Consider the following 26,776-nt stretch of genomic DNA (forward strand, 5'->3'; position numbering starts at 1 on the left):
CTATGCGGGCCTTCCCTTGCGTTTGACCCGGCGATTAAAACTGGTTCACCATGCAGCAGCACGTCTGCTTACAGGCAGCGCCTTTCGAGAACACATTCAGCCTGTGCTGCGGCAGCTGCATTGGCTTCCAGTAGAGTTCCGGATCATGTTCAAGGTGTTGGTGCTGACCTTTAAGGCCATTCGCAGCCTGGGGCCATCGTATCTTCGAGACCGCATCACCCCATACGTCCCTACGCGGCCTCTCAGATCGGCGGAGGCCAATCTACTGGTGGTCCCTGGCCCCTCGGCAATGCGGCTGGCCTCCACACAGACCAGGACCTTTACAGCCTTGGCCCTGGCCTGGTGGAACGCTCTTCCACCAGCTGTCCGGGCCCTGCGGGACCTTGGGGAGTTCCGCAGGGCCTGTAAGACGGAGCTGTTCCGCCGGGCCTTTGGAGGAACCAGCCGCTAATAGTGCCCCTTCCTTGGCCCTTAACATCTGGGCCGCTAACCACCTAATGAGACTCGCCATGCCTCCCTTTACCATGGGGAGGGAGGGACTTTATATTTTTGGAACGCTGGACGCCACCTTACATCTTGAATTTAAATTTAAATCTTAACTTGAGTTTTATATTTGGTAAATATATTGGGAAATTTTATTGCTGCTTTTAAATGTTTATTTAATTATATTGTGTTTTAAATGTTGTACACCGCCCAGAGCCCTTCGGGGATAGGGTGGTATAAAAATCTAATAAAATAATAAAAATAATAATAAATAATTTTATCGTATTGTCGAATGCTTTCCCGGCCGGAATCACTGGGGTATTGTGTGGTTTCCGGGCTGTATGGCCGTGTTCTAGTAGCATTTTCTCCTGATGTTTTACCTGCATCTATGGCTGGCATCTTCAGAGAATCTTCATTCCATGATGCAGCTGGCTTCCACTCTGGCCAGGGGTTTTATGGCCCTGGCCCCTGCCTGGTGGAATGCTCTCCCTCCAGCTGTCCAGGCCCTACGGGACCTTAATGAGTTCCACAGGGCCTGTAAGACTGAGCTGTTCCACCAGGCTTTTGGGGAGGCCAGCCGCTGATGTGCGCCCCCCTTTAACAGCGGGGCCCTGCTGTCCCCCCCGGGGAGTTTTAAGTTGTTGGACACCATCTGTTGCTTTTGTAATGAAATGTTATAATCTGAGTGCGGTATTTTAATAAGGACCATTACTAAACGTACGGAGTTTATTTATTTATCTACCTGTGTTGTATATCTGTGTTGTGAACCACCCTGAGTCCTCCGGGGGAGGGCAATATACAAGTTTAATAATAAATAAATAAATAAATAAATAAATAAATAAATTTTATACTCATGTAACCTGTCTGATTGTATGTGATGACAAATATCCTAATAGTGAACATCATCATTAAATAAAGACTTCCAGTGAGGAATCCATTGCTTTTTTTTTTTGCTTGGGCTTTTCTAATGCTGAAAAGAAGACAATATGCTTGCGATGACCATCCCACCCACATCCACCAAATGTTATGTCCACTCTTTTTTCATTGATAAATATATACGTGTGAACTAATCTTTGTTCCTTAAATTCTTCACGCATGGTAGCTGCCACTAGGAATATAAACTCCAAAAAAACCCCTCCTTTATATCCTTTTAATATTGTGTACAAGTTTATAAGGCAAAGTGGTCCTACATGGTCCTAAGGACCTACGTGGTCCTAAGGAAGATAGAGTGGGATCCCAATGTTTCTTCAAACAAATTAAGATTTTATTTATAACTGATTCAAGATTTCAGCAAAATATTTACAAAATAAAATAAAGTCAAACTGTGGCAATAAATACTTTGCAAACTTTACTCAACATAAATTCACTCTAACATTTTATGACAGTCTCTCTCTCATAGTTCTCTCTGTCTTTATTTTGTCTAACAGTTTAGTGACTTTCTCTGTATACTCTCTGACACACTGACTAATTCTCTCATAGAGCTTTTCCTGTCTGACTTCTCACTCAGAAACCCTAAAACACTGACTTTTCCTTGCACAGAGCTTGGGCACACTGACTTGTTCGCACAGAGATTTGACACACTGGGTCTTTTCACTCAGAAGCCCTAACACATTCTGCCATGCTCACACATAACTTTAATTTTCTCTGACTAGAGCTTTGACAGGGTTAAGTCTTTTCCACACTCTAAAACCCTGTCACCACCTCCTCTTTCTACTGTAGGTGGGGGACATCTCAGATGGGGTGTCTTCTCCACCAATAGCAAGGAGGCAGGAAATCGTCATCAAATTAGCCGTGTCACTTCCTGTCTTCCAAGGCCATATTTGTTCAGTATTTTTTCCTGCCTAGCAGGGAGTGCTAGTGTTTAGGAGAGGCTCCTTGGTAGATAACGTGTGTGTGTGTGTGTATGCGGTGTGTTTGACGCAGCAATACATTCTAAAGGAAGGAAATAACAACAGCCTTCACCAAAGCCTGGACAGGCAAGCACAGCGAACCGCGGAGAGCGTTAAAAGCGGAACGTTCGTTTTCCCGCCTTTTTGATGCACCCGCCAAACCAAGATGGCGTCGGGCTCTTTCACTCCTCCGCGCCAGGACTTCGCCAGATCGACGGCTGAAGGAACCCGCGCGGCCAAGGGAGGGTGCAAACATGCCACTCCGCGGACGGCCCCCTCCCCGCGCGGGGAGGCCGAGGCCCGTCTGCCGGCGCGCCCGGACAGGGCCCCCCCGCCCGGCGCCGCCCCGCCCGCGCCCTTCCCCACACGGCCGGGCCCTCACTGGACCCGAGGGACGCACAGCCCCAAAGAAAACCGAAAAGGCAGCAGGACGCGCGGAGGGCCCTCCGCCGCAAAAGCAAAGAAGAAGCTGCCGCGGCGCTTGACGCCTTCCCAAGGCGCGGCCCTGGACGGCGGCTCCCAGACCAGTTCCTCCTACCCCGTTCGGGATCCGGAGTGCTGTGTCAACCCACCGAACACCCCACCGGAGGCGGCTGAGGGCGCTGTGACTCTTCAACAACAGGTACCGGGCCCCGGCAAACAGTGGGGAGGAGAGCGATCCGAGCAGCCGGATGCGCTATGCTATCTCGGGTGGTCGCTAACGACGACATTTCATTCTGGCAACGCCCCCCCCCCTCTGCATTCACGCAAATGCTCAGAGAACAAACTGACAAAGCGCTGGACGATAGAGAGCAACGAGCTGCTTTAAATAAAACCTCTTCCTTCCCTACCAGAGCCATAACCTGCTCTGCGGGAACCGCGGCTGCTGCTCACTATAGAAACCCCCTTGCCTTACAAGAGGACGAGAAAGAGGAGATAGAGGGGGAAGGGGATGAGGGCCAGGTTCTCAGACACTGAAGAACCGACCGTTGAAAGGCCAGAATTATCCCCACGGTTCTTCTAACAGGAGGACATTACCAATCCTGCCAAACCCATCTAAGGTTTTCCCGAGGGCAAGTCAGATTATTTTCCCCAAGATGCTGGAACACTAAAACTGTTTTTCCAGTTCCAAAATACTTTTGTCAAGTTTATTCAACGCTAATGGCACACGGTAGGAAGGGACTTCCCACAGCTTACAAAAAGTTTACCTTTTGCCACAGCGATTCCATACTATGTTGAAAGTCCCAGCAGTGGAAGCCCCTATTGCAGTTCTGCACTCTGGAGCATTGGTAGCAAAAGAAGGGGAAAGTAATATTAAAGACCCGCTAGACAGAAAGACCCGCTACCAGTGAGGCGGCTCTTCACAGGTCCCACGATTGGCTGGCCGCAGCGATTAAGGCACTTTCCCCAGCATCTACAGTGGCCAGAGCCACTATAGCCTGGACTAAGAGAATTTAGTACATGATCCCAGCAGAGAACACTGCTATTAGAGAAGGCATTAAGCGGGTGCTCATTGCTAACACCTTCATTGCGGACGCCACACTTGATGCAATTGCCATGACAGCTAGAACCATGGCGTCCAATATGCTAGCTAGGCGCAACACCTGGCTCCGCCCATGGCAGGCAGATACCCAAGCCAAGAATGCAGCAGCAGCCTATTCTTATTATGGAGACCAAGTCTCCGGCAAAGATTTAGAACAGGTACTCATCCAAACCAGAGATCAGAAGAAAGCAATGCCAAAATCGGTTAGGCAAGATCGTACGTCAACCAGCAAGGTGGGCTCACGCAGCACATTCAGAACACACACACACGCCCCCAGATTTACTAGGGATAACAGCTGCAAGTCATGGCAGAACCAGTCTTCCTTTCATGAAAAAAAAACTCATTCCGCACCTTTCAAAAACAAGGGAAGGGCCCTAAGCCAGACAAAAATAAACAATGACTACCGGCAACTCCCGGTGGGGGGAAACCTTGCCAAAATTTTCAGCAGCCTGGCAAGGAGTCCACATAGTTCAGTGGACAACAGAGTTGATAGAGTCGGGTTACGTAATAGAATTCTTCAGAATTCCCGTCCCGCTGTTTGTTCCCTCACCGCTATCCTCAAACCCTTTAAAAGCCAAAAACTCATTAGAAGCAGTTTCACATCTTCTGGAGATCCAGGCGGTAGAGCCGGTTCCTCCCCAGGAGAAATCCTTAGGGACCTATTCTCACTCTTTTTCTTTTACTGTCCCAAAGCGAAATGGGGAATCCAGAGCAGTGTTAAACCTCCGGTTTGTCAACAAGTTTATCCGGCTACCAAAATTCAAAATGGACTCCCTCTAGTCCATCACGATAGCCCTGAGACACAGGGAGTTCCTCACTTCGTTGGACCTGAGGGAAGCCTACTTGCACATCCCCATCAATCCGGCACACAAAAAATTCCTCAGGTTCACAGTAGGGAATGCCCACTACCAGTGCAGGGCCTTGCTGTTCGGACTAGCCACGGCCCCCAGAACAATCTCAAAGGTACTCCTGGGCCCCATTATCCAACTCAGGGAGGAAGGGACCCAGATACATCCTTACTTAGATGACCTGCTAATCAGGTCTCAGGACAGAACCAAGGATCTCCAAGACGCTGTCAGAGTACAACAAGTACTTCAAGACTACTGGCTCTTAACACATTGGGAGAAAAGCTCCCTCAGCCCCAACTCAGAGACTAGAACATCTAGGGAGCTGCATTATAGATACCACATAAAATGCCCCTATCCATTCCACTGGTAAAATTCTCAAAATACAAAAACTGTCAAACAAAATTCTAGTCACACTTCGACCAACTCTATTACAGTTGGCGAGCCTACTAGGCCTGCTCATCTCAGTCATAGACCTCAACCAATGGGCACGGCTACATGCCAGACCACTACAGCTGTTCTTAAGACCGTTCCAGCTAGGTATCATTCTGAAAAAAGACAAACAACTTTACCTAACCCCGCAGGTCCGAGCAAGCCTCAAATGGTTGACTAACGTAAACAACCTAAAGAAGGGAAAATGCTACCCCCACGCACAACAGACCTCAGATCTTCACAGACTCCAAGTCTCTCAGGGTGGGGGGCGACGTTAAAGCAAAAATTCGTCCAAGGCACCTGGACAAAAAAAAAAAAAAAGAAACCTTACTTCCCATCAATGTGCTGGAAACGCGGGCAGTGTTCCTGGCCTTACAACACTTCCACACAGAAGTCAAACATCAACACCTGATAATCAGGACAGACAACATCTCGACCAAGATGTATATAAACAATCAGGGGGGCTTCAAGATCCCCAAGATTACACAAAGAAGCCCTAAAAGTTCTCAACTGGTCGAAAATACACCTATTGTCGTCCCAAGCCCAGTACATTCGGGGAATAAACAACGACAAGGCAGACTGGTTGAGCAGACAGCAAATACAACTAGGTGAATGGAGACTCAATCCAATGATTTTCCAGGACATCTGCCTACAATTCAGCCAGCCCAAAAGGGATCTGTTCGCCTCAGTGGACAACACTCAGCTACCCAAAATTTGCAAAGTAACACAGGGGGTTGCCATCACAGCGCCTTGGCCCCGCCAACTGCTTTACGCCTTCCCTCCAATCCCCTTGATTCTGCGCCTCTTGCAAAAAATCGGACTGGAGAAAGCTCAGGTCATTCTTATCGCGCCACAATGGCCCCGAAGTCCGTGGTACTCCATGGTACTAGAAATGTCCACCCGTCAACCCATGACTCTGCCGATAGTTCCAGACATATTAACACAGGGCCCCTTAGCCCATCCAGACCCAGGATGGCTCAGGTTGACCGCGTGGAGTGGGAACGGAGAAAACTGAGACAAAGAGGCTACTCAATGAGTATTACGAGGACCATTATGGCAGCACAAAGATGCTCCACAGTCAACATCTATAATGCATCCTGGAGGACATTAGTTAGATGGTATCAAGCACGAGGAATGGGCCCGGAAGCTCCCTCTATAGGTAACATCCTAGATTTTCTCCAAAAGGGTTTTGATAGGGGACTTCGATGTCCACCTTAAAAAGACAAATTCTTTGAGAGGAGTAAACTCTCCCAACCGCCAGTAATACACCGGTTCCCCACATGGCGGCTGCACGGCGTATTAACATCACTAACCAAATCACCATTTGAACCGATCCAAACCATCCCATTGCGATGGGTGCACATGAAAACTCTATTCCCACTTGCTATCACATCGGCACGCAGGGTCTCGGTATTAAAAGCGTTATCAGTCAATGCCAAGTTATCCACAGTCTTTAAAGACAGAGTCGGATTACTCTTGGACCCGTCATTCATCCCTAAAGTATATTCCAAATTCCATCTTCAACAAGAAATTATAGTGCCAAAATTCATGCCTAATCCCTCTCACCCCAAGAGCGGGCCTGGCATACTCTGGACGTCCAGAGAGCGCTAAAAGCCTTCATAATCAGGACAGAATATATCCAAGAAACGGAAGCTCTATCCATTAATGTTAGCCCCAATGTAGGCCTCCAATGTCAACAGCGGGCTTTAGCACAACTCTGTAAGCTGCAGTCATCGAAGCGTTGAAATCGGCCTCGCTACCAATACCTCATGACTGCGCACTCCATACGCAGCGCGACAACCAATGCGGCCTTCCGCAATAGAGCATCAGTGGAGCAGATCTGCAAGACGGCCACATGGTCATCCAGCTCATCCTTTATCAGACATTATAAAATGAATTCTCTGGCAGTAACTGAGATGGCCTTTGGCCGCAGAGTGCTAGAACATATCATCGGGGATTAATGGACCCACCCTAATAGGGGACACTGCTTGGGGAGGTCCCATCTGAGATGTCCCCCACCTACAGTAGAAGGGTCCATTGAATACTTACTGTGAAGGGTCTTTCTACTGTAGGTAAGGGGGACATCTCGACCCCCCCCTGGTCCTTATTAAACCCCGATGCCTTGTACATAGTTTGATTGTTGATTAGCACACGGGGGAGCCTCTGATACTTATTTCATTTATCCAGTCAACTTTTTGGATTGTTTAGTAATGTCATAGTCAGGTCACTTCGAAATGGTTACACGGACTGCTAGGTCATAAGGATACTGAACAAATATGGCCTTGGAAGACAGGAAGTGACACGGCTAATTTGATGACGATTTCCTGCCTCCTTGCTATTGGTGGAGAAGACACCCCATCTGAGATGTCCCCCTTACCTACAGTAGAAAGACCCTTCACAGTAAGTATTCAATGGACCCTTCTGTGACACCTTCTGCCAGTCCAGCACAACCCTCCTAGCGCACTGTAGAATCAACCAATCATATCACTCTCCCATTCCTTTTCACCCCCTTTCTCCAAATCAGCTCTCAGTTTGAAGTCTCTCACACATTAAAATCCCTACAATGCTAAACAATTTTATGTGGTGTTAACATATTTAAAATATGAGAACCTTCTAAAAAAGTGTTACACATTTAATTGCTGGTTTGATGTAAAAACTCCAGCAAATTACCCTGTGGCTGATAGATTGGTGTTTGTTTATCTGCTTGATTTCTAGAAAAAAGCTAAAGGCCAAGTGCTGTTTGACAAAGTGTGTGAACATCTCAATTTACTGGAAAAGGACTATTTTGGTTTGTTGTTTCAAGACCATTCTGATCAGAAGGTAAGTGCAACATTTCTGTGGGTTTTCTATTTAAATTAGTTTATAATTTTTGTATTCCATCTGATGCAGTTTCAATCCTAATTCAGATTAAACTTCTGCACATAATCTGTTTAGAGGCTAACCTTGAATATGGGTGAAATGAGCAGTGTCAAAAGGGAAAGCAATAAGGGCTTCTCCCACTAATCCCTTTAGCTCCAAAGCATAGACAAAGAACTTTCTGGCCCTGTCTTCAGTTGTTTTTATGTTACAGAGGGTTTGGCAAAGTATTTTCTTGTGTATCAGCTGTTTGTTTCTATTTGCAAAGTCTTGGCTCATAAGTAGGAATACAAAAAGGAGGGGAGAGTGCAAATGGGGAAGAACTTTGCATTCTGTTTCTCATCTACAAATAGTAGATTCGGTTTCATCTGCAAATATTTCCAGTATTGTTGGGAAAACTTCTGAACTCATTAGGAATGTCTTAGCTGATTTTGCCCACACTTAGTCCTTTAGTTTCCTTCATTAGAGTGCCCTGTACTGAAGACTAATTACAGGATTTAGACTGGAGGACTGTGAGTAGACAGAAAAGACCAGAAAGAGATTAGAAGGCAAGAGTTCTGTGCTGGCAGCAGAGAAGGCAAAGACCCAGTATTTATGAGATAAGATTGTATGGAATATTGCCTTCATGAAGCCAGGGCAGCACTAGGGAAAACGAGATCAAACAAGCAAAATTCTGCGAAAAGAACATCTGCACACAAGTTTCTTGCCTGTTTCCCAGCAAGTTTTTCCGCGTTTCAGAGGAAGATGTGACTGTTTCACCTTTGATAGGTCTTGATGGCCTTGAATGTCTGTGTTAGATTTCACTTTTGGCTTCTAATTCTTCCTTTGTTATATCTAGAGTTCATTTCAGATCTTTTGCATAGACTTCCATTTTTGTGAGATATTTTAACTTAATTTCTACTAAATTTATTTTCCTGCTTCCCCGTGTTCATACTGATTTTGTAATTAGAGGCTGATGATCCCATACTACCACATGCTCCAAAACAGAATTTATAGGCTGTCATTATTGTTATTATTACTATCCCTTCTCCCCAGTATTAAAAAGCTTATGTTAGAATTGTTTTTCCTCATCTTGGCACCAGCATGCTGTGATTCATTTTTTCCTGCTGTGGCCACTGCCGCCTCAGATTAAAATGTCACAAAACTCTGACCTGCAGTCCAATAAGTGCTGAATGATGTGTTTTTCTCATTCTTGTATACTCATTACATCCACCCCTGTATAAGCCAGCTGTTGTGCTAGACTGCAGCTGCAGGCTTAGAAACTGAATGCTATGTTCTCTTTAACCAGAAAATTAGATTGGCTCTCTAATTAAGCATTGGGTCCTATGATGTAGAGAGCATATGAAGGACCAAGGTGATAGGCATTTATATAATAGTTTTGTATGCATTGTTTTAGATGCTTTCACCCATTTTTTTGAATGACAGTTATTTACAGAGACTTATTAATATTTACATTTTAAAAATGTCATTATGAATATACCTGCATGGACAGAACAATCCAAAGCAGGGGGTAGAGCAGTGACTGTGGACAGCCTGCATCACAGCCAAAGGGGTTTCAGAGGGCACAAAATAGTGAACAGTAAATAATAAAGCTAAACAGTAAATAATAAAGCTAAATATCTATCAAGTATATTTATGGGCATTGATTCTAAATCCAGATGTTACTTGGTAAAACTGAGTCCAACAGAGTTTCAAAATCCAAATTCCAAAACGGGTGCTTAAGCCAATCCGGCCCACCCAGAATCAAGAAAACTCCTGAAGTCAGATGTAATCCAAAGGGCAAACCTAGAATGGAAAACCTATGCTCAGTGACTCACATAGGCATGATTTTAGTTGACCAATCAATGTATGACCAATTATAAAGTACATGAGGACAACTTCCCATAAATGCTTGAAGCATCCTCAGTCTTAGACGCTGCATGCATTGTGTTACGGAAGTGCCCAACAGTTCTTAATCAGGTGTTAAAATTTTAGCTTCTTAAAAATCAGAATTTGAATAAGTTTGGAACTTATCCTGGCAGCAAGAATGTTTAGTGCAAATAGTTAGAAATGGGGACCAATTAATATAAAAACTTGGGTTAATAATGATTGATGTGTTGCTGAATTATTGATGTATAGTGAGATTATACAATTCAGCCATAGCAGATAACAGAAGTCTGGTTTTGTGACAGTATGGAACATATTTTTCATTTATTGGCAGCAAAATTAAATTTGAAATAAACATGTTTGTTATGCTTTGGGACAGGAAAATTTTATATAGTGACAATATTATCTCCTTTGTTCCTATTTTTGTAATTTTAAACTTTTCAGTTTATGTATGAAATAATTTTAAATCTGAGAGGTATTTTTAATAATTACATATGAAATATTCTGTCAGATGTATGTTACCTAACAAGAATAAGAGTGCTAAAAATATGTACCATGATTGATTCAGAAAACAAGCTCCCTACGTTTTTAAGTGCTCACTCAATTAGTTCATTCTCATTAAACAACTATTTAATCTTTTCAGTTTAGAGTTATTAAAAAATTCTTATTCCCTGTAACTTATTTCTCTAACTCCAATATTTTTGCCTTAAACAATAGTTGAAATGGTTAACAAATAAGATTGTATTTTTTCTTTTTCACTATCGAACCATGGATACTTTTGGAAATTGGTTACTTTGGGGGCCTTTTTTTCCTTGAGCCTCTCAGTGAACTTTTTTGTTTTCCTTCTTTCTGACTCAAAATGAGTCAGAAAGCCATCTTTAAAAGATGTATGGGCTGCAATTTGAAAGTCTTGCAGGTGGAGGACCGTGTCCTCAGCTTACTTACTTTGGAGAAGAATACCAAGTCTCCAGATGTAATGGATGTAAGTAATTCATCCCAGTGGCCCGATATGACACAGCTCTGTGGGAGAAAGCTTTTAGGCTCAGTCTGCATGGGCCATACCATTGTTACTCTGCTAAGACTTTCAAGCGATATGCAAGATGACTTTTGTTGATAGGCACTGAAAGTGGTTCCAACCCCTGTCAAACCACATTTCTAGCCCCTACAACTTCCATTCATGACAAAGAAAACCAAGCAAAAGCACTGACAAACCCAAAAGAAAAAGAGTTTGGATTTAGACATCATTTTTCTCTACCTTTAAGGAGTCTCAAAGCAGCTTATAATCGCCTTCACTTTCCTTCCCCACAACAGACACTTTGTGAGGTAGGTGGGGCTGAGAGAATTGTCACTATACCCTTTTCAACAAAAAAAAGCTAACTAGAATTGTAACTTCATCTGCCACGTGGTGGATGAAGTTACAATTCTACTTAGGTTTTTTTGTTGAAAAGGGTATAGTCCAAGGTCATCTAGGACAGTGGTGGCGAACCTTTGGCACTCCAGATGTTATGGACTACAATCCCCATCAGCCCCTGCCAGCATGGCCAGTTGGGGCTGATGGGAATTGTAGTCCATAACATCTGGAATGCCAAAGGTTCGCCACCGCGGATCTAGGACCATGCTTATTAATCATGAACACCTGGATCTGGTGAGTACCACACTCCATGATACTGCTCACACTAAACCTCCCCATTCCAGGCTCACATAGCCAGTATTCCCCCAGTGAAAGATGACTTTATAAATGTTTTGGAACTCTAAACAGTACACAGTGTACTTACTGCACTACTGTAGACTATTTAAATAGTCACTGCTATGTTTTGGTCTAACAAGTTTGGGGAGGGAGGCATCCTCTCTATGTGTCAGGAAGCCACCAAAATGTGGGAATGGTCAATGTAGCCAAGACCAAGAATCACCTTGGCAGCCTTTCTCAGTCATGCGCCCTTAGCTCAACACAGGTGGGAAATCCATTCAGTTTACCTTCTCCCAATTTTTCAGCTTTGTCAATTTGTTTCCTTCCAAAGTTAACAAAACATGCAGATTCTTTTGCTCCCTGGCAGTTTAAGGCCAACTTTCTTTAAGGGCTGCCTTCCCAATGTCTCTTCTACTCTTTCCCCCTGCTCCTACTCATCTCCAGAACCATTTTCAAAATGATGGAGGAACTCACCTGGCCTGTTTTAATTGCAGCTTTTTGACCCAGGCAACTTTGGTCCGCCATGCCATTGAACATGTTATGAGGCCAATATCTTCCCCTGCTTTCACTCAACAGTCTTCTAATCCATGAGTCCTTTTGCCACTGAAATATCCACAGTCTACTTTCGACAGGGTGGCTCATTCATTCTTGAACCTTCCTTTTTCTGTCCATGTTCAAGAGGATCCTCCTAATTGCCAAAAAGCCTTTGACATGGTATTCATACCCTACTTAAATGGAAAAGGTTCTGTCAGTGGGCTAATAGAGACAGATCATACCACCTCTGGATTAGGTGACATTTTTTATGGCCTTCTGTCTTCGGCAATAGGAGGGTTTGTAGTCTCTTCCAGTAGAATTCCGCTAGCCACTATAGTGTTGCTCCACATTTTTATCTTTGAGAAGTCACAAAAGGAGTCTCTTTTTCTTATAGGCCTGTTTAAGAAATTTACTTCCATTTCTCACACTTCCAAAGTGGAGACTGTCCCTGGTTTTGTCTACCATTATGTCCAAACCCTTTGAGCCTCTCACTACATGCTTCCTTCGATTTCTCATGATGAAAACCATTTTTGTGGTAGCCATTACTTCTGCCTTTAGAGTTAGGAAATTATGGACATTGAGACACAAGCCCCCATAACTCAAGATATCACGAAGGAGTGGGTTGTCATCCTTTCTCCCTCCAGTGGAGACCCACAGCGGTGTACATTATTCTCTCATCCATTTAACCCTCACAACAACATTGTGAGGTAAATTAGGCTGAGAGGGAGTGACTGGCCCAGGATTACCGACTGGCTGACTTTATTCAACTAAGAACGCATACCTGTCTTTGTCTTACGATAGCAAGTAAGCTCTCCATTCTCCCATGTGGGAATGTGTAGTGACCACAGTGATGAAAACAGGATTGCATTTACCTGTAATTGATGTTCGTCAAGTAGTCATCTGTACAGTGACACATGCCTCCCTCTAGCCCTGCTGTGAACTGTATTTATGTTTTCTCTGTTACCTAATCTACTCTTTCCTATGGTGGCCTTGAGCAACTGTGGGAGAGCCCCCTGTGGGGAAGAGCATCTCACGTGCCTTTAGCACCTTTCACGTTTTCAGCGGTAGGTCTGCACATGTGCCCTAGCCATAAATTACTGTAGAGGAGAACACTTGACAAGAACCAGTTTACAGGTGATTGCAGCCTGTTCTCTTTTTATCTGCCTTTGATATGAAGCTGAGTGTCTAAAAATCCTGAGCATGTGTTTCTAGCACTCTAAGGATAACTGTATATTATGTGGCCTGCTTGGTTTTCCAGCTCTCCACAACTACCTCTTTGCTCTGAGAAAGGAACTGTTTGGACAGGAGAAATTGTGGGTAAACAGAATGGTTAAACCTTTCCTGCCTGCATCAATTCCCCTGCTGTAGCCTTGCCTCTGCCAGGGTTCCTAACCTGTATCTTGGTCAAATGAAAGGAAAAGTAGTGGACAGGGGGTGGGTTAAGCATCCCCTTTCTACCTATTGCTTCTCCTTTGCAAATTTCCCAGACCAAACACAGTGCCCCTGGTTTGAACAAATACTTGTCTTCATAATGTGAAGTTTCGATTTTATATCATACCCTCAGTGTGACAAATTCACAAAATGCACAATACATTTTGTTTTCTGATTAGATTCCATTTTATTAGCTTTGGCAACATTTAACAGTAGTTGTATATCCAAGGGGCAGTCTTGCCTTTGTGTGGAATGATTTATCTTGTATGCCCAATTGCTTCTCACTGATTTTATATAAATATGTAAGGGATATAACCATGGTGATTGGTTGGTTATTTTAATGGAGCTGGAATTACAGGCAAAGGTCCCTGTGCAAGGATAGGGTCATTACTGACCCATGGGGTGACATCACATCATTATATATACCAGGCAGACTTAATTTACGGGGTGTTTTGCCATTGCCTTCCCCCAGCAAGCTGGCTACTAATTTAACAACCTCAGGAAGATGGAAGGCTGAGTCATCCTTAAGCCAGCTACCTAAAACTGACCTTTGGGATTGAACTCAGGTCATGAACCCAGCTTCAACTGCAATTCTGCATCTTAGCACTCTGTGCCACAGGGCTCCTCATGGATTATTTCTTTGAAATGTTTTATTAGAGTTTTGTACTCATTTTCAGGCTTACTAAGATTATTCTAAGAAAAAGGAAACATGACTTTTTAGTTAAAATATGTGCAATAGAAAGGTGTAGTACTGTATGTAGCCTGAATAAATCAGACTTAATTGTATAAAACTTTATATAAAATTTATGTTAAATATGCTTCACTCTTTCCCCTTCCCCCAAGTAATCTTCTTCTTCTTCTTTAAAGAATTGGATTGATCCTTTGAAGGAAATCAAGAGGCAAATTCGAAGTAAGTAGTTCTGTGTCTGGGTATATGTTAAATCAGTCTTCAAATGGAAAGTTGGGACACCTCCTGGCACTGACCTACCCAAAGAAGCCATGCTGCAGCTTCAAGGTCAGCAGACTAGCAGGCCTTCCTGACCAGGGCGTCTGGCCAGCCTGCTATGAAAGAAGGAAGGCATGCAAGTGACTGAGGGGGTGCCCTGTCAGCAGCTGGTGACCTGACCAGCAGTGGCTGGGCACTTAGGACTCTTGCCTCACTGCCAATGCCATCTGCTGCATCTTCTATTCCAGCGTGTCTCACCACTGCAACTGCCCCAGCCACCCACTTTTCCCTGGGCTTAGAAATGCTACGCCAGGGTTGGGTGCATCTGTAAGCAGGGTTCTTGCCCGGCCTCACTGCCAATGCCAGCTGCTGCATTTCCTCCTCCACAGGTACACAGATCAGCAGGTGCAGCAGCCTTAGCAGCCATCCAACCAAAATGTTTTTATTGTTTTATTGAAAAATCATCAGTCCTTTTACATCATTGGTAATAATATGCATCTCTCGTTTAAAGACAAAGCTTGTCATAAATTCTGACCACAATAAATAATACAAAATTTTCAAGTACCAACTCTATAACCCAGTTGCTCAGCCCAGGACTGTTCCTGTAGATTTGCTAGTGAATGCTATTCTAAAGGAACAGTAGTGGCGAACAACAGTAATGCATCTAATATTACAGCGAACATGCCCAAATCCTGGTTCAGTCTATGTACTGAAATGAGTAATGTCACCTATGTAAGAGCCATCCATGTATGCAATGAGACACTCCAATATGGGTAGTACTTCAGTCAGCCAAGAAAGGACGTGTCAATATCTCTTCAGTCAGCAGTCCTTAAAAGAATGTGTCGAAATCACTTCCATCAACCAAGCTAAAGGTTTCTAGATAAACCCTTGTCTCATACGCCTTGGTAATCAAGATCTTGTCTGTGACATTAACACTATTTGAAATAAAAAATACAGGAAAAAAGTTGATACTGGAAATTTGTAAACCTAATTAAATTATCCATCAGATTATTAATTATTAAGTACAATACCTTATCGACAACAATGCTTCACACTGAATGCTCCTGCGTCGCATTAGTCCTAACTAGTGACCAGTGTTCACCAGTTACAATCTAAATACAGTATGTATGATTAGGCTCAGCTGAAGTAAATCTTAGAGATAGGAAGACAAATCAAACTGTGAATTAAGCCTCACGGGTTCCATGGTGCATAACTTAAAGATATAGTTTGCTTCCATTTGCTATAATTTCTTATGTACATCAAAACTGCTATGCATAGAGGCAGGAGAAGAACAATCATTGAGAGAGAATTTACCCACATTCCAACTTTGGAAGATTTTAATTACTGGTTATTAAATCTGCTTCATTTCAGAAACAAACCTCAATTTAATTGTTCTATGAATTAGATCTACATAACAGAGTGTCATTAACCAAACTATGGGTGTAGCAACTCTGAAAATAATGCCAAACTGGGTGCAGGGAAAGAAGACTCTAAACACTCCATATTTTGAATTGTGTCTTCATTCAAGGAAGCCATTAGGCCTTCCTTCCTCACAACAACTGTATGAAGTAGGGTAGTCTGAGAGAGCATCCAAAAAACTTCACAGCTATGCAAGAATTTGAACCTGGCACTCGCCAATCCTATTCCAACCACTATACCACTTACAATCTGACCATTACCCAGGATCAGTGGAAGTGCCTCTGCTTAGCATGCAGAACATCCCAGATTCTATCCCTGACAATTCCAGTTTAAAAGTCCAGACGATAGGTGATGTGAAAGAGCTCCACATGAGACCCTGGAAAGCTGCTGCCAACCTGAGAAGAAAATATTGACTTTGATGGGCCAATGGTCTGATTCAGTACAAGACAGCTCCAGGTGTACAGAAAGGTAATTATGGGGCATTTTGTGATTGAAGTGAACTGTAATATACCAATTGAGGGAGCAAGACAGAACAATGACAGTAGAATCCGTTGTGATGAAGGTCCAGTTTTTGTGCTCATGTATGTTTGTGAGATATTTCTTGTTAATACAATCTAGTATATTGACCATATTTTTCAGTGTACACAGTTTTATGTACCATAGACTAGGGTGAGAGAAGGGAACTGGACCAAGGTCACCAAGGGTGAGAGAGTGAGGGATTTACAAGATCCTAGTTCAGCACCCTTAACCACTAAACCAGGTTGACTCTGAAACTAACCAAAAATTATTCCAATAGATGCTTTAGTGCTCCAGAGCTTACTCTGTCCTTAGGATGCAGCTTTCCTCTTGGTGTCTGCAGGCAGACCCCCCCCCACCCCGATTCCCTGATATCCCAATTTCCTGACTGAGCTCTGGAAATTGGCCCTGGCCTATTCTGGGTTTCTGTTATTAGTGGGCAAACTTTCCTACCTTCAGGTGGGCACTCTAGAGCCCTTTGCTAGATCTCCCCAACTTGTGTAAAGAACTTGATTTGTATTTTTAGTTAATATTGTACAGTTATCTAAAAGATGGTTGTTGATTTTGCCGGGGTGTGTGTGCAATTTCAGTGCTTTGCCCCAGGCACCATTTTATTTAGGTGAATTCCTGTGCACAGGGAAGCCTCCTTCTCTCCTTTGCTTTGGTAGAGGTGTATATATGGGGAGGAGATGTGGGGAGGTGCCTGAAACATTCGAGGTGCTGGAAGTTGGCTTCTCTCTGTTTCTCTTTCTCCCCCTTCCTTCCACTCAGCATGGGGTGATCTTTGTGTGCTCTTTGTCTCCACTTACCAAAGAAAAGGAGAGACGGCAGTTTTCCTCAGCAGCCCCTTTTGCCATGCTTTTGCAAAGAGCTGGCGAAGAGCACATGTAGATCACCCGACAAGAAATGGAAGGAATTGAGAGAAAGAGACTGCACAGGGAACATGTGCCAGAGAGGTGAGATGATCAAGAGGAGGGAGGAAGCGCGTGAAAGGCAAGCTGGCAGGAGTGTGGGGAGCATGTATCCAAGCATCACCAGTCTGCATTGGGTCACCCCCTCTGCTGTGTGGCGCAGTCAAAGGGGCCAATAGAATGCACAGCATTGGCACCCCGAAGCAGGGAGCTGGGCCCACTTTCCCCAGTCTTTCTGGGATGGGGCACCTCGCTGGGATGGTTACTCTCGTGTGTTCCCTGTTTCCTGATTTTGCGTTTCTCCCAATCACTGTTTTCTTCTTAGTCCTCCCTGGTGGGACACACCTGCGGTTTATTTTCCTTTCTGTTAGTGTTTCACTGTGAATTACTTAACACAAATTTTATTTCATTATTTTGTGTAAGTACCAAATTTTTGCCAGAACAGAAATTGAAGTAAGCCAATATTTTACAGAAAAGACTAACAGATTCTGAAAAGGCTCAAATTGCTTCTTAACTGAAATCTTAAATGGTTGCATAAAAATTGAAGTTGCATTCTTTGCCAGAGTCAATCATTTTTCTGGTGTGTGGAAAGACTGTTAAAACAGTTTTAGGAAATGAAGCAGAACAAGAAATAAACAAAATTCCCCTCTGAAATGATAGTTCACAGAAAAATTACATAACTGTCAGAGTTGACATAGAAGAAAATGTATAGAATAAACTTCAGAATTCAAATTTTGCTTTACAAGTTGGCAAATGCACTGACATCAGTAACAAAGCACAGCTACTTGCATTTATTTGTTTTATCGATGAAGACCAAATAATAAACCATTTTTGTTGGGGAAAAAAGCCAGGTACTATAAGTGGTCAAGGCATATTTGATACTTTAACTGCCTACCTTGACAAATAAGCATTTCTATGGAGGTCAGGTGTTGGCATTTGTGCAAATGGAACTCTATCTATGGTAGGTTGTATGAAAGGATTTTCAGCATTTGTAAAATAAATAGCAAAATCCCAATGTTATTATAACTTATTGCTTTCCACACAGAGAGGTCCTCGTTTCAAAAACATTAGGAATTGAATTTAAAAATATTCTGGACCAAGCTGTCCAAATGTTTAATTTCATTAAAAGCAGACCACTAAAGTCTCATTTATTTAAGAAATCTGTATTGATATGGATTCACAGTACAGAAATTTAATTTTATACATAGAAGTGAGATTGCTTGCTGCACCCCGCTTTGTGTCCCCTATGGTGTTCTTTGTTTGGAATCAGGGCAACATTTATTAGAAACAAGGGCATGGGTTGTAACTTTTAAGTTTTGGCTGCGTCTTTGTTTTTGCACTGACCCTAACAGTTTGTCCCAGTTAGAAATGAGAGAGCTTCAGCTTTCGAAATGGTGGCTACATATTGAAAAAAAGATCTTTTCCTTGGCCTTCTTTTGGGAGGCCCTACAAATGCTCACCGCTCCGGAGATTTACCATCGCTTAAAGTCTAGATTATTTGATCAAGAGTACCAATTTCTCCTGAGCAAAGCACAAAGCTCTTGCTCTCCAATAGTCTTTGGGATTATCCCTCAGAAAACTAGCCCTGCTATATATCTGCAACAACTTATTAATTACAATAGCAGATGGGTCATGACCAGAGCAAGGTGTAACTCTTTTCCGTCAGCCCATCTTCAAGGTCGATTCTCTGGTATTCCACAAGATGAGCGTCGCTGTCAATTCTGTCCTGATACAACTGTAACACTTTCTCATATTCTGCTCCATTGTTCAAAGTACAACAACATCAGAACCAATTTGAGAACTGTGTTACCAACAGGATTTATGCTCCTCTCTGATAAAACAAAAATGGCTAAGCTTCTAAATAGCTCTAGTGTGGAAATATCTGAAGCTGTTGCTATGTTTTTGCTCGGTGTACTGCAAGTTGAGCAATAATGATCTTTTTATTGTATTTGAAATTTTTGGCACTGGTTTTATGCCTAATAAAGGTTTTTGGATTTTTTTGGATTTTGGAGATTGCTTGCTGTGTTATGTCCATGAAATCCAAAAAGATAAGGTAATTGCATTTCAGAAAAGGGTATCAATTTGGAAAAAAAGATCAACAGCTAATTTTGAAATGTTGCATTTGCTATGTAGAACCCATATTAAAGACATGACTCCTATCACTGAGAATCTGACAACTCTAGAGGAGATATTAAGCTTCTATTTTCCATCAATTAAACATAGAAGACTATGACTGGGTTCGAGACTGATTTATGAAAATTTCATCTGATGTTGGTTTGAAGTCATCTGAAGAAGAGCTGCCTTATATATCCAGTGATCACAGGCTAAAAATGTAACATGAAGGAGAAGAAGGAAGAGGAGGAGGAGGAGGAGAAGAAGAAGAGTTTTGATTTATATGCCACTTTCCTATCCTGTAAGGAGACTCAAAGTGGCTTACAAGCTCCTTTCCCTTCCTCTTCCCACAACAGGCACCTTGTGAGGTAGGTGGACCTGAGAAAGTTCTGAAGAACTGTGACTTGCCCAAGGTCACCCAGCAGGAATGCAGGAGTGTAGAAACACATCTGGTTCACCAGATAAGCCACTCAGGTGGAGGAGTGGGCAATCAAACCTGGATTAGAATCCATCTGCTCTTAACCACTACACCACACTGAAGAGATGTCTGTATTAAAATTTTGGATTTTAATTGGAGAAAAATATCCTTCAGTAGCTAAAAAAGCTTTGTCCATTTTGATGACTTTTTAATGTCATACCTATGTGAATTAGGGTTTTCCTCACTAACATTAAATTCAAGAAGAGAAATCTTCAGTGGATTGAAGATGAAATTAGGGTATGTTTGTCTCATTTGTGACCCAACATTGAAAAAGTTGCCAAAAAATATCAGGTTTATGTTTCACACAACCATGTTTAATTTATCAAACAAGGTTATCAATAGCTTTCTGAAGTGTGTTACTTTTATTCATAGTTTTATAATATATTTCTTAAATTTTGTGCACAAAGTGCACCAGCTATATTTTCATATGTTTTACACAGTGCTGCAAACCAAAAAAGTTTGAGAACCACTGTTTTATGGAGTGCTGATTAAAGAGAAATTGATGCTGTCTTTCACAGGACGTTTCAACGCTTGGCTGATTGACATACTACTCATATCAGAGCATCACACTATATGCACATTAGTGACATTACTCATTTCATTGCATAAACCGAACCAAGATAAGGGCATATTCACTGTAATATTAGATGCATTACTGTTGTTTGCCACTGCTCTTCCTTTAGGACTCCTGTTCACTATAAAATCTATGGGAACAGCCTTAGGCTGCGCAATTGGATCATAGAGATGGAATTGGAAACTTTGTATTATTGTAGTCAGAATTTATGACAGATTTTGTGTTCAAATGACAGATGTGTATTATTACCAATGATTTAAAAGGATTGATGATCTTTCAGTGATAAAATGTAAATCAATGCAGCAACATTTTTTGCAGCTAAATTATTGCTTTATTGCATAAAAACCATAGTACATTGTGTGATTTTTGACATGTAATTGTCACAGTGCAACTGCACTACATGGGTTATTTTCATTGGTGCAATTTTTTTTAATTGTTCTCTGTGCCTTTTCCTACTGAATTTTGTATTTTGGGGAATGGCTCGGTGAGCAGATACATTTGCTTTTTCAGAATGGATAGGAATATGATGCTTTCTAATCTCCCTTGGCTGAATGATGATACTCTTAATTAGCAACTGTCCCAGAAGCACAATCAATTTAAAATACATAGTACAATTAGAATCTCTAAAATACTCTAGAAACTCTAAAATACTCTAGAAACTAAATACTCTAGTCTAGAAACTCTAAAATAACAGTTTTAAAAATTTCTAATGGCACCTCTTAACACTTTAATACAGAGATGGGAATACCAGTGAGGGAGAGGAAGGAGAAAAGGCAAGGCCAGACAAACCAAAAATAAAGCAACTGAGAAAAAAAGATCCCTTTTAATTTTTTGCCAAGGAAAATTTTTTAAAAATCAAACTTGAGATTCCTGAGGTCATGTTAAGAAGTGTTAGAGCACTCTGCTAGCCAGGTGTTTTTTTTTTTTTTTTTGGAGGGGGGGGCACAATTTGAGAGCTTGTCCCAGGCACAATTTTCTTGAAATACGCTGCTGTAAGCAATGGATGTTTTACAGCGCCATAGGATTTTCTGATGGTCTGCTTTATCTTCTGCTGTGCTATAGACCAGTGATGGCGAACCTTTTGGGCTCAGCATGTCAAAAATTCAGAAAATGCCAAACTTGACTCTGTTGGCGTGTCTTCCCCCCAACAAAAGATAAACAATTCTTTTTATTTTTAAAATCCAATTCAATCATGTGTAATGCTATGTATTATATAAGTAAATGTCAAATAAATACAAAAATGACTCAAACAGGGAGAATAGTTGTTGGGTGTTGGTGAATGCTGGCATGTCACCCAAAAATCATGGCATGTCACCTCTGACATGTATATTATAAGTTTGCCATCACTGCTGTAGACAGATGTGACAGTAGCGATCAGAACATGAAGAATGGGAAGAATAGTTTATGAAGAAAATATGTTTGTGGCATTCACGAAAGATGCTTGCTATTTGTTTGTTTTTTAAATCTCCTTGACATAAGATCTTGGGAGAGTTTATGCCATTTTATCTATGGCCCCTTCCACACACGCAAAATAATGCGTTTTCAAACCACTTTCACAACTGTTTGCAAGTGGATTTTGCTATTCCGCATAGCTTCAAAGAGCACTGAAAGCAGTTTGAAAGTGCATTATTCTGCATGTGCGGAATGAGCCTTTGTTTAAAAGAAAGATGAAAGAAAAAAATGCATTGCCTCTAATATATCTTCTTTCTCTTAAACTTGGGTAATGTATCTTTTCCACAAACAGCTTCAGTATTCTGGTGGTAGAATCAATATGTGGTGCATCATACTACAGATGACAAAATGCAAAACACCCCTTCAGATGGACCATGTCTAACTGAGGATGGGAAGAAGTAGGCTGCATTCTGTTCTCAAGCCCCATACTTTGCTTTGTTTTAGTATAATATGATAGCAGAGAGTAGGAATAAAACAGATTATTTCCCACACTTAAAGTAAAAATGCTTCTGAGCCATTCCAACTCATATGACATACAGTATGTTTCTACAGTGGGATGAATGTTTAACCTACTTTTATCATTTTATCATCTGGGAGACTTTTAATTAAAATTGTGTATTAATTTTTTTAAGAGTGTGCCTTAATGCAAATGTGACAAGTAAATGCCCCAAAATCCTTTAACATCAATTTGACCATGACCCTACACTTACTCAGAAATCCGATGCTGACATTTTTCAAGTGCCTGTTGTTGGAGGGAAGGAGAATTACTCTTATCCTCCCATTCTACTTTTATAGTCTTGATATATCTTCATAAAATATGTTGATTTGATGAACATATTCTTTAAAAATTGTAGTGCATGATTTTAATAAGCGATTCTCTCTATGTTAAGTGAGTGATTTTCTCTGTGCTTCTTTTTGAAACAACTGGTATTTTAATATTGCCATCGATTATTCAGGCATCATTACTTAATGTGCTGCAAGCTTCACGTAGCTCATTTCTTGGAAATATTGTCTAAAATTTTAACCAGAAGTGTTGGCATTAAGCACTAAACAATGACTCAATTGGAGGAGAATGTATCATTTTAAAAGTTCAGACTATATATATAATGAAAAATGTAGATAAACTTGGCTATGCAACCCACAGGGCCAGATTTCTCATCACAAACAGATTTTTAAAGTTATTTTCACTGTCCCGAAAAGAACTCTTAGAGGTGATGTTCTCCTGGTTTACATAAAGAACTAGAAGAAAAATAAAGTTATTTGACCTTTGAGCAAATTTTGACCTTTGTGCAAATTTGTGTACTACTTGCAGTCATGAATCAGAAAGAGTGTTAGGACCATGAAGGGCTGTTCTTTGTCCTGTTGATATCTTAGTTGGCTACCCATCTGACTTCTGATCCATACAGGTACAAGCCAATGAAGTATACAAATTACAAGCAGGGAATCCTCAAGGACTTGCAAGAATAACTTAATTTTCATTTGTATCCCACTCACCACACTGTTTCCTCTTTCCTTATGGCAGCCATCTTATCCTCTCCCCATTTCCTTCTTCCCACTGTCCAAACAACATTTCTTTTACCTTTCCCCCATACTTCAGTTTTATTTATTTATTACTACATTATATACTCTTTATTATGTCACTTAAATCCCACCATTCTCTTCAATGGAGATGCAAAGCAGTTCACATAATTCTCCTCTCTTCCACTTTCTCATCATACCAATCCTGTGAGGCAATGCAGTGGTGGCGAACCTTTGGCACTCCAGATGTTATGAACTACAATTCCCATCAGCTCCTGTCAGCATGACTAATTGGCCATGCTTGCAGGGGCTGATGGGAATTGTAGTCCATAACATCTGGAGTGCCAATTGTTCGCCACCATTAGGCTGTGAAAGCCCAAGGTCACTCAGCAGTATTTTATGGTAGAGTAGGGAATTGAACCTGGGTTTCCCGTATCCTAGTCCAGCAGTCTAACCACTACAACACACTGGTTTTCAGCTTTCTCTCCTTTCTTCCCCCTGTCACCCTGGGAAAAGTCTGGCCAAGACGCAGAAGTCATTGTTTAGCAAGTTGTGTGGTGGCCACTCCCAGGCTGGGCTGAATTGCGCAAGTTGTTTGGAGGCTGCTGGTGGGCCCAGGTGACTTGTGTGGAATCAAGTCATCTGCTGGACTCTGCTGTACCTTGGTGAGTTGCACAAATTGCCGCTGGGACTGGCCCCATTGAGTCTCTGCTGCTGAGCAGAAGGGTAGGGGTGGACCTGGAGAGTTAAGTAGCCTTTTACTGACAGAAACCAAGGTGTGAAAGCTGGTAATGATGTTGTGTAGCAACCCCCAAGATGGCTGCTGAGAATTTTGAGAGCATTCATCTCTAAAGGTTCAGTTGCTGCTTCTGTGGGGGGGGGAGGTGGGTTAACCCCCAGTGAATTTTTTTCAAGATTGCAGCTTTTTCTGTGAACTTGGGTTTTTCTCAGGTTTGTATACAGATCTGTCATTTCTGTTCATGATTCCATTTTCTGGATTTAAATAACCATAGATAGGGCCATGTTGAGAATGAGATATATTGATAATCATGCTAAAGTTTGAACTGTGCACCACCTTGGTTTTAATGCTTGCTTAAATACATATTTATTTGCCGCATTTATAGTCCACTTTTCTTAATAAGATTCAGAATAGATTACATAGTGTAAGGTGATGCAGACAACATCATATGACACAGCTGTGGACTAGGAGTACAGAAATGGGTACAACATGATACAGAGGACAGACATAATACAGAAAAAATGGTATTACATTAGTTAAAAATAGTGCCGTGATAACAGGATAATTCTTACTCAGCCAAGTAGCTAACTGGGATACCTTGGCCCAGTCTTTCTCAGTTTAACCCGTTCATAGTGCAGTTGTGAGGCTAAATTAGAGGTGAGATCCATCTATGCCACCCTGAGTTCCTTGAAGGAAGGATGGGATTTAAATGCAACAATTATTTTTAACTGCTTCATTAGTATGAAGTGTACCATAGCATATAGGTGATATCTGCAATTTTGTAGAATTAAAATGGGTAAATTCATTGTCTCATTGGGTTGAATCCCACAATCTAGTCAGCTGAAAGCACTAGTAGCAATGGTTTGTCCTTCTTCTCTCCTCCTCCCAGTTCCCCTTTCCATTCCCAGGAAACTGGGTTCATGAGATCTACATGGAATAAAAGCCATAAGGTTGCCATGGGGAGGAAGTAAGGGGCAAAATAGTTCTGTCCTGTCTCTTGTGTAGGCAGAGTTCTTCTAATAGATGAGACAGAATAGATTGATTAATAATTCCTTCCCCCTGCCCATAGCAATTTTCTGACCCATGTGGCTATGATTCCAGAAGGTTCCAGTGACACCCCACCCCCCAAATACATTTTTCTGGGGTTGGAAATGGATGATGGAGGAAGGAGAGATCCAGAAAGACCAAAGGGCCTTTGTGCTGGTTCTATCCCATTGTATGGTATTTTCTATACAATTTTCATTAGGTATGACTGCTCTTGTTTTTCTCATCAAACTTTCTGATTGCAGATTTACCTTGGCTATTCACCTTTAATGTGAAATTTTATCCACCTGATCCTTCACTTTTAACAGAGGACATTACACGGTATGTTTCCAACCATATCTACTTTATTTTGAATTATATTTATTATATTTATCAGGGAAGAATATCTGACATTTTAAATCATATGGAAAGGATATCATGGCCAAGAAGCACAGATTTTCACCATTGTTTGTAACCTCTGTTTAGGATGTGCATGTTCTAACTGTAATATCTCTTGGGTATGGATTCCAAGGTGTCTTTCTTTGGCTGAAATCCACAATAGTATGGAAGTTAAAATAGCAAGTAAAACTAGTTTGCTAATGATTTCTTCAGATGAATTTATTGGAACTTTGTTAATAATTGATGAAAGGCCTTGAGGAAAAGGAAAAAAAATAATAAAACATGAAACATGTCTTTTCAAACCAAGTGTGGCATGAAAGGAGGTAGAACATCTCCCCTATTTTTTAAAAAAAAGACTTTCAACAAATGGGATATATTTTGAGGTGGTCTAAGATACCACACATTGGAATGATTTGCCTTGATCACATTCATATCTGTATTTCTATACTTGTCTGGAGAAGTGCTATATTGTCTACTGCCTTTTCCGCACATTGCATTTACCCCAGTTTGAAGGTGTTTTTTGTCCCATAATTTACCTCGAAAGTCTGCTTGCACTCTCCTCCTTGAAACATTGTTTCCAGATTGCTGTAATTTTTCTCCCTTTTTAAAATGCATGCGCTGTAGTGAAGATTCATAGCTTTGCTGATTCAGTAAATACTACCAAACCGGAGGGAGGGGATGTGGAAAGGAGAACAAATGAAATAATAAAAATTGGAAGGAGAGGGGGAAGGACTGAGGTGAGAGACCCAAAAAACAGTGGAGCAAGCACTGAAGGAGAGGTTTTGTAACTGCACGTGGATACCATTTTGACGGGAAAGAAAAATCGTTTCAAGTATGATCACATTGTGGACAAAGGTAGCTTTGAAACATTTCAGCAAAAAGCAATGCAGCAAAAGGTGCTTGGAAATATTTTTGAAAATGGGTAGGAAAAAGTCTAGAACTCCATGGAGGAAACATGTCATTAGTAGGCTGGGTACGATGTAAACAGCTTGTGCTGAAAACTTTGAGTCATGAGCTTTTATTCTTACGGCTAAACTATTTAGTTGATATTTTAAACAATTAAATGAATTAGAAGAGTAACACTGCCAGACTGTTTTCCTTTCTTATGTCCCAGTTTGCCAGTACTTGGGATTTATTAGATTTA

The 26,776-nt window shown here is 41.7% G+C and overlaps 1 protein-coding gene across 15 annotated transcripts in view; it reads left to right on the top strand.

Annotated features, from left to right (window-relative positions):
• Positions 1 to 26,776, top strand: part of EPB41L2 (erythrocyte membrane protein band 4.1 like 2) — a 120,967-nt gene that overhangs the window by 55,012 nt on the left and 39,179 nt on the right. For all 15 annotated transcript variants that reach the window (XM_048490789.1, XM_048490679.1, XM_048490670.1 and 12 more), the window contains exons 4-6: positions 7,887 to 7,991; positions 14,413 to 14,455; positions 25,500 to 25,575. In XM_048490789.1, coding sequence (XP_048346746.1) covers positions 7,887 to 7,991; positions 14,413 to 14,455; positions 25,500 to 25,575 — 224 coding nt within the window. The remainder of the gene's footprint in view (positions 1 to 7,886; positions 7,992 to 14,412; positions 14,456 to 25,499; positions 25,576 to 26,776) is intronic.

This window comes from Sphaerodactylus townsendi, linkage group LG01 (assembly GCF_021028975.2).
Source record: "Sphaerodactylus townsendi isolate TG3544 linkage group LG01, MPM_Stown_v2.3, whole genome shotgun sequence".
Classification (NCBI taxonomy): domain Eukaryota; kingdom Metazoa; phylum Chordata; class Lepidosauria; order Squamata; family Sphaerodactylidae; genus Sphaerodactylus; species Sphaerodactylus townsendi.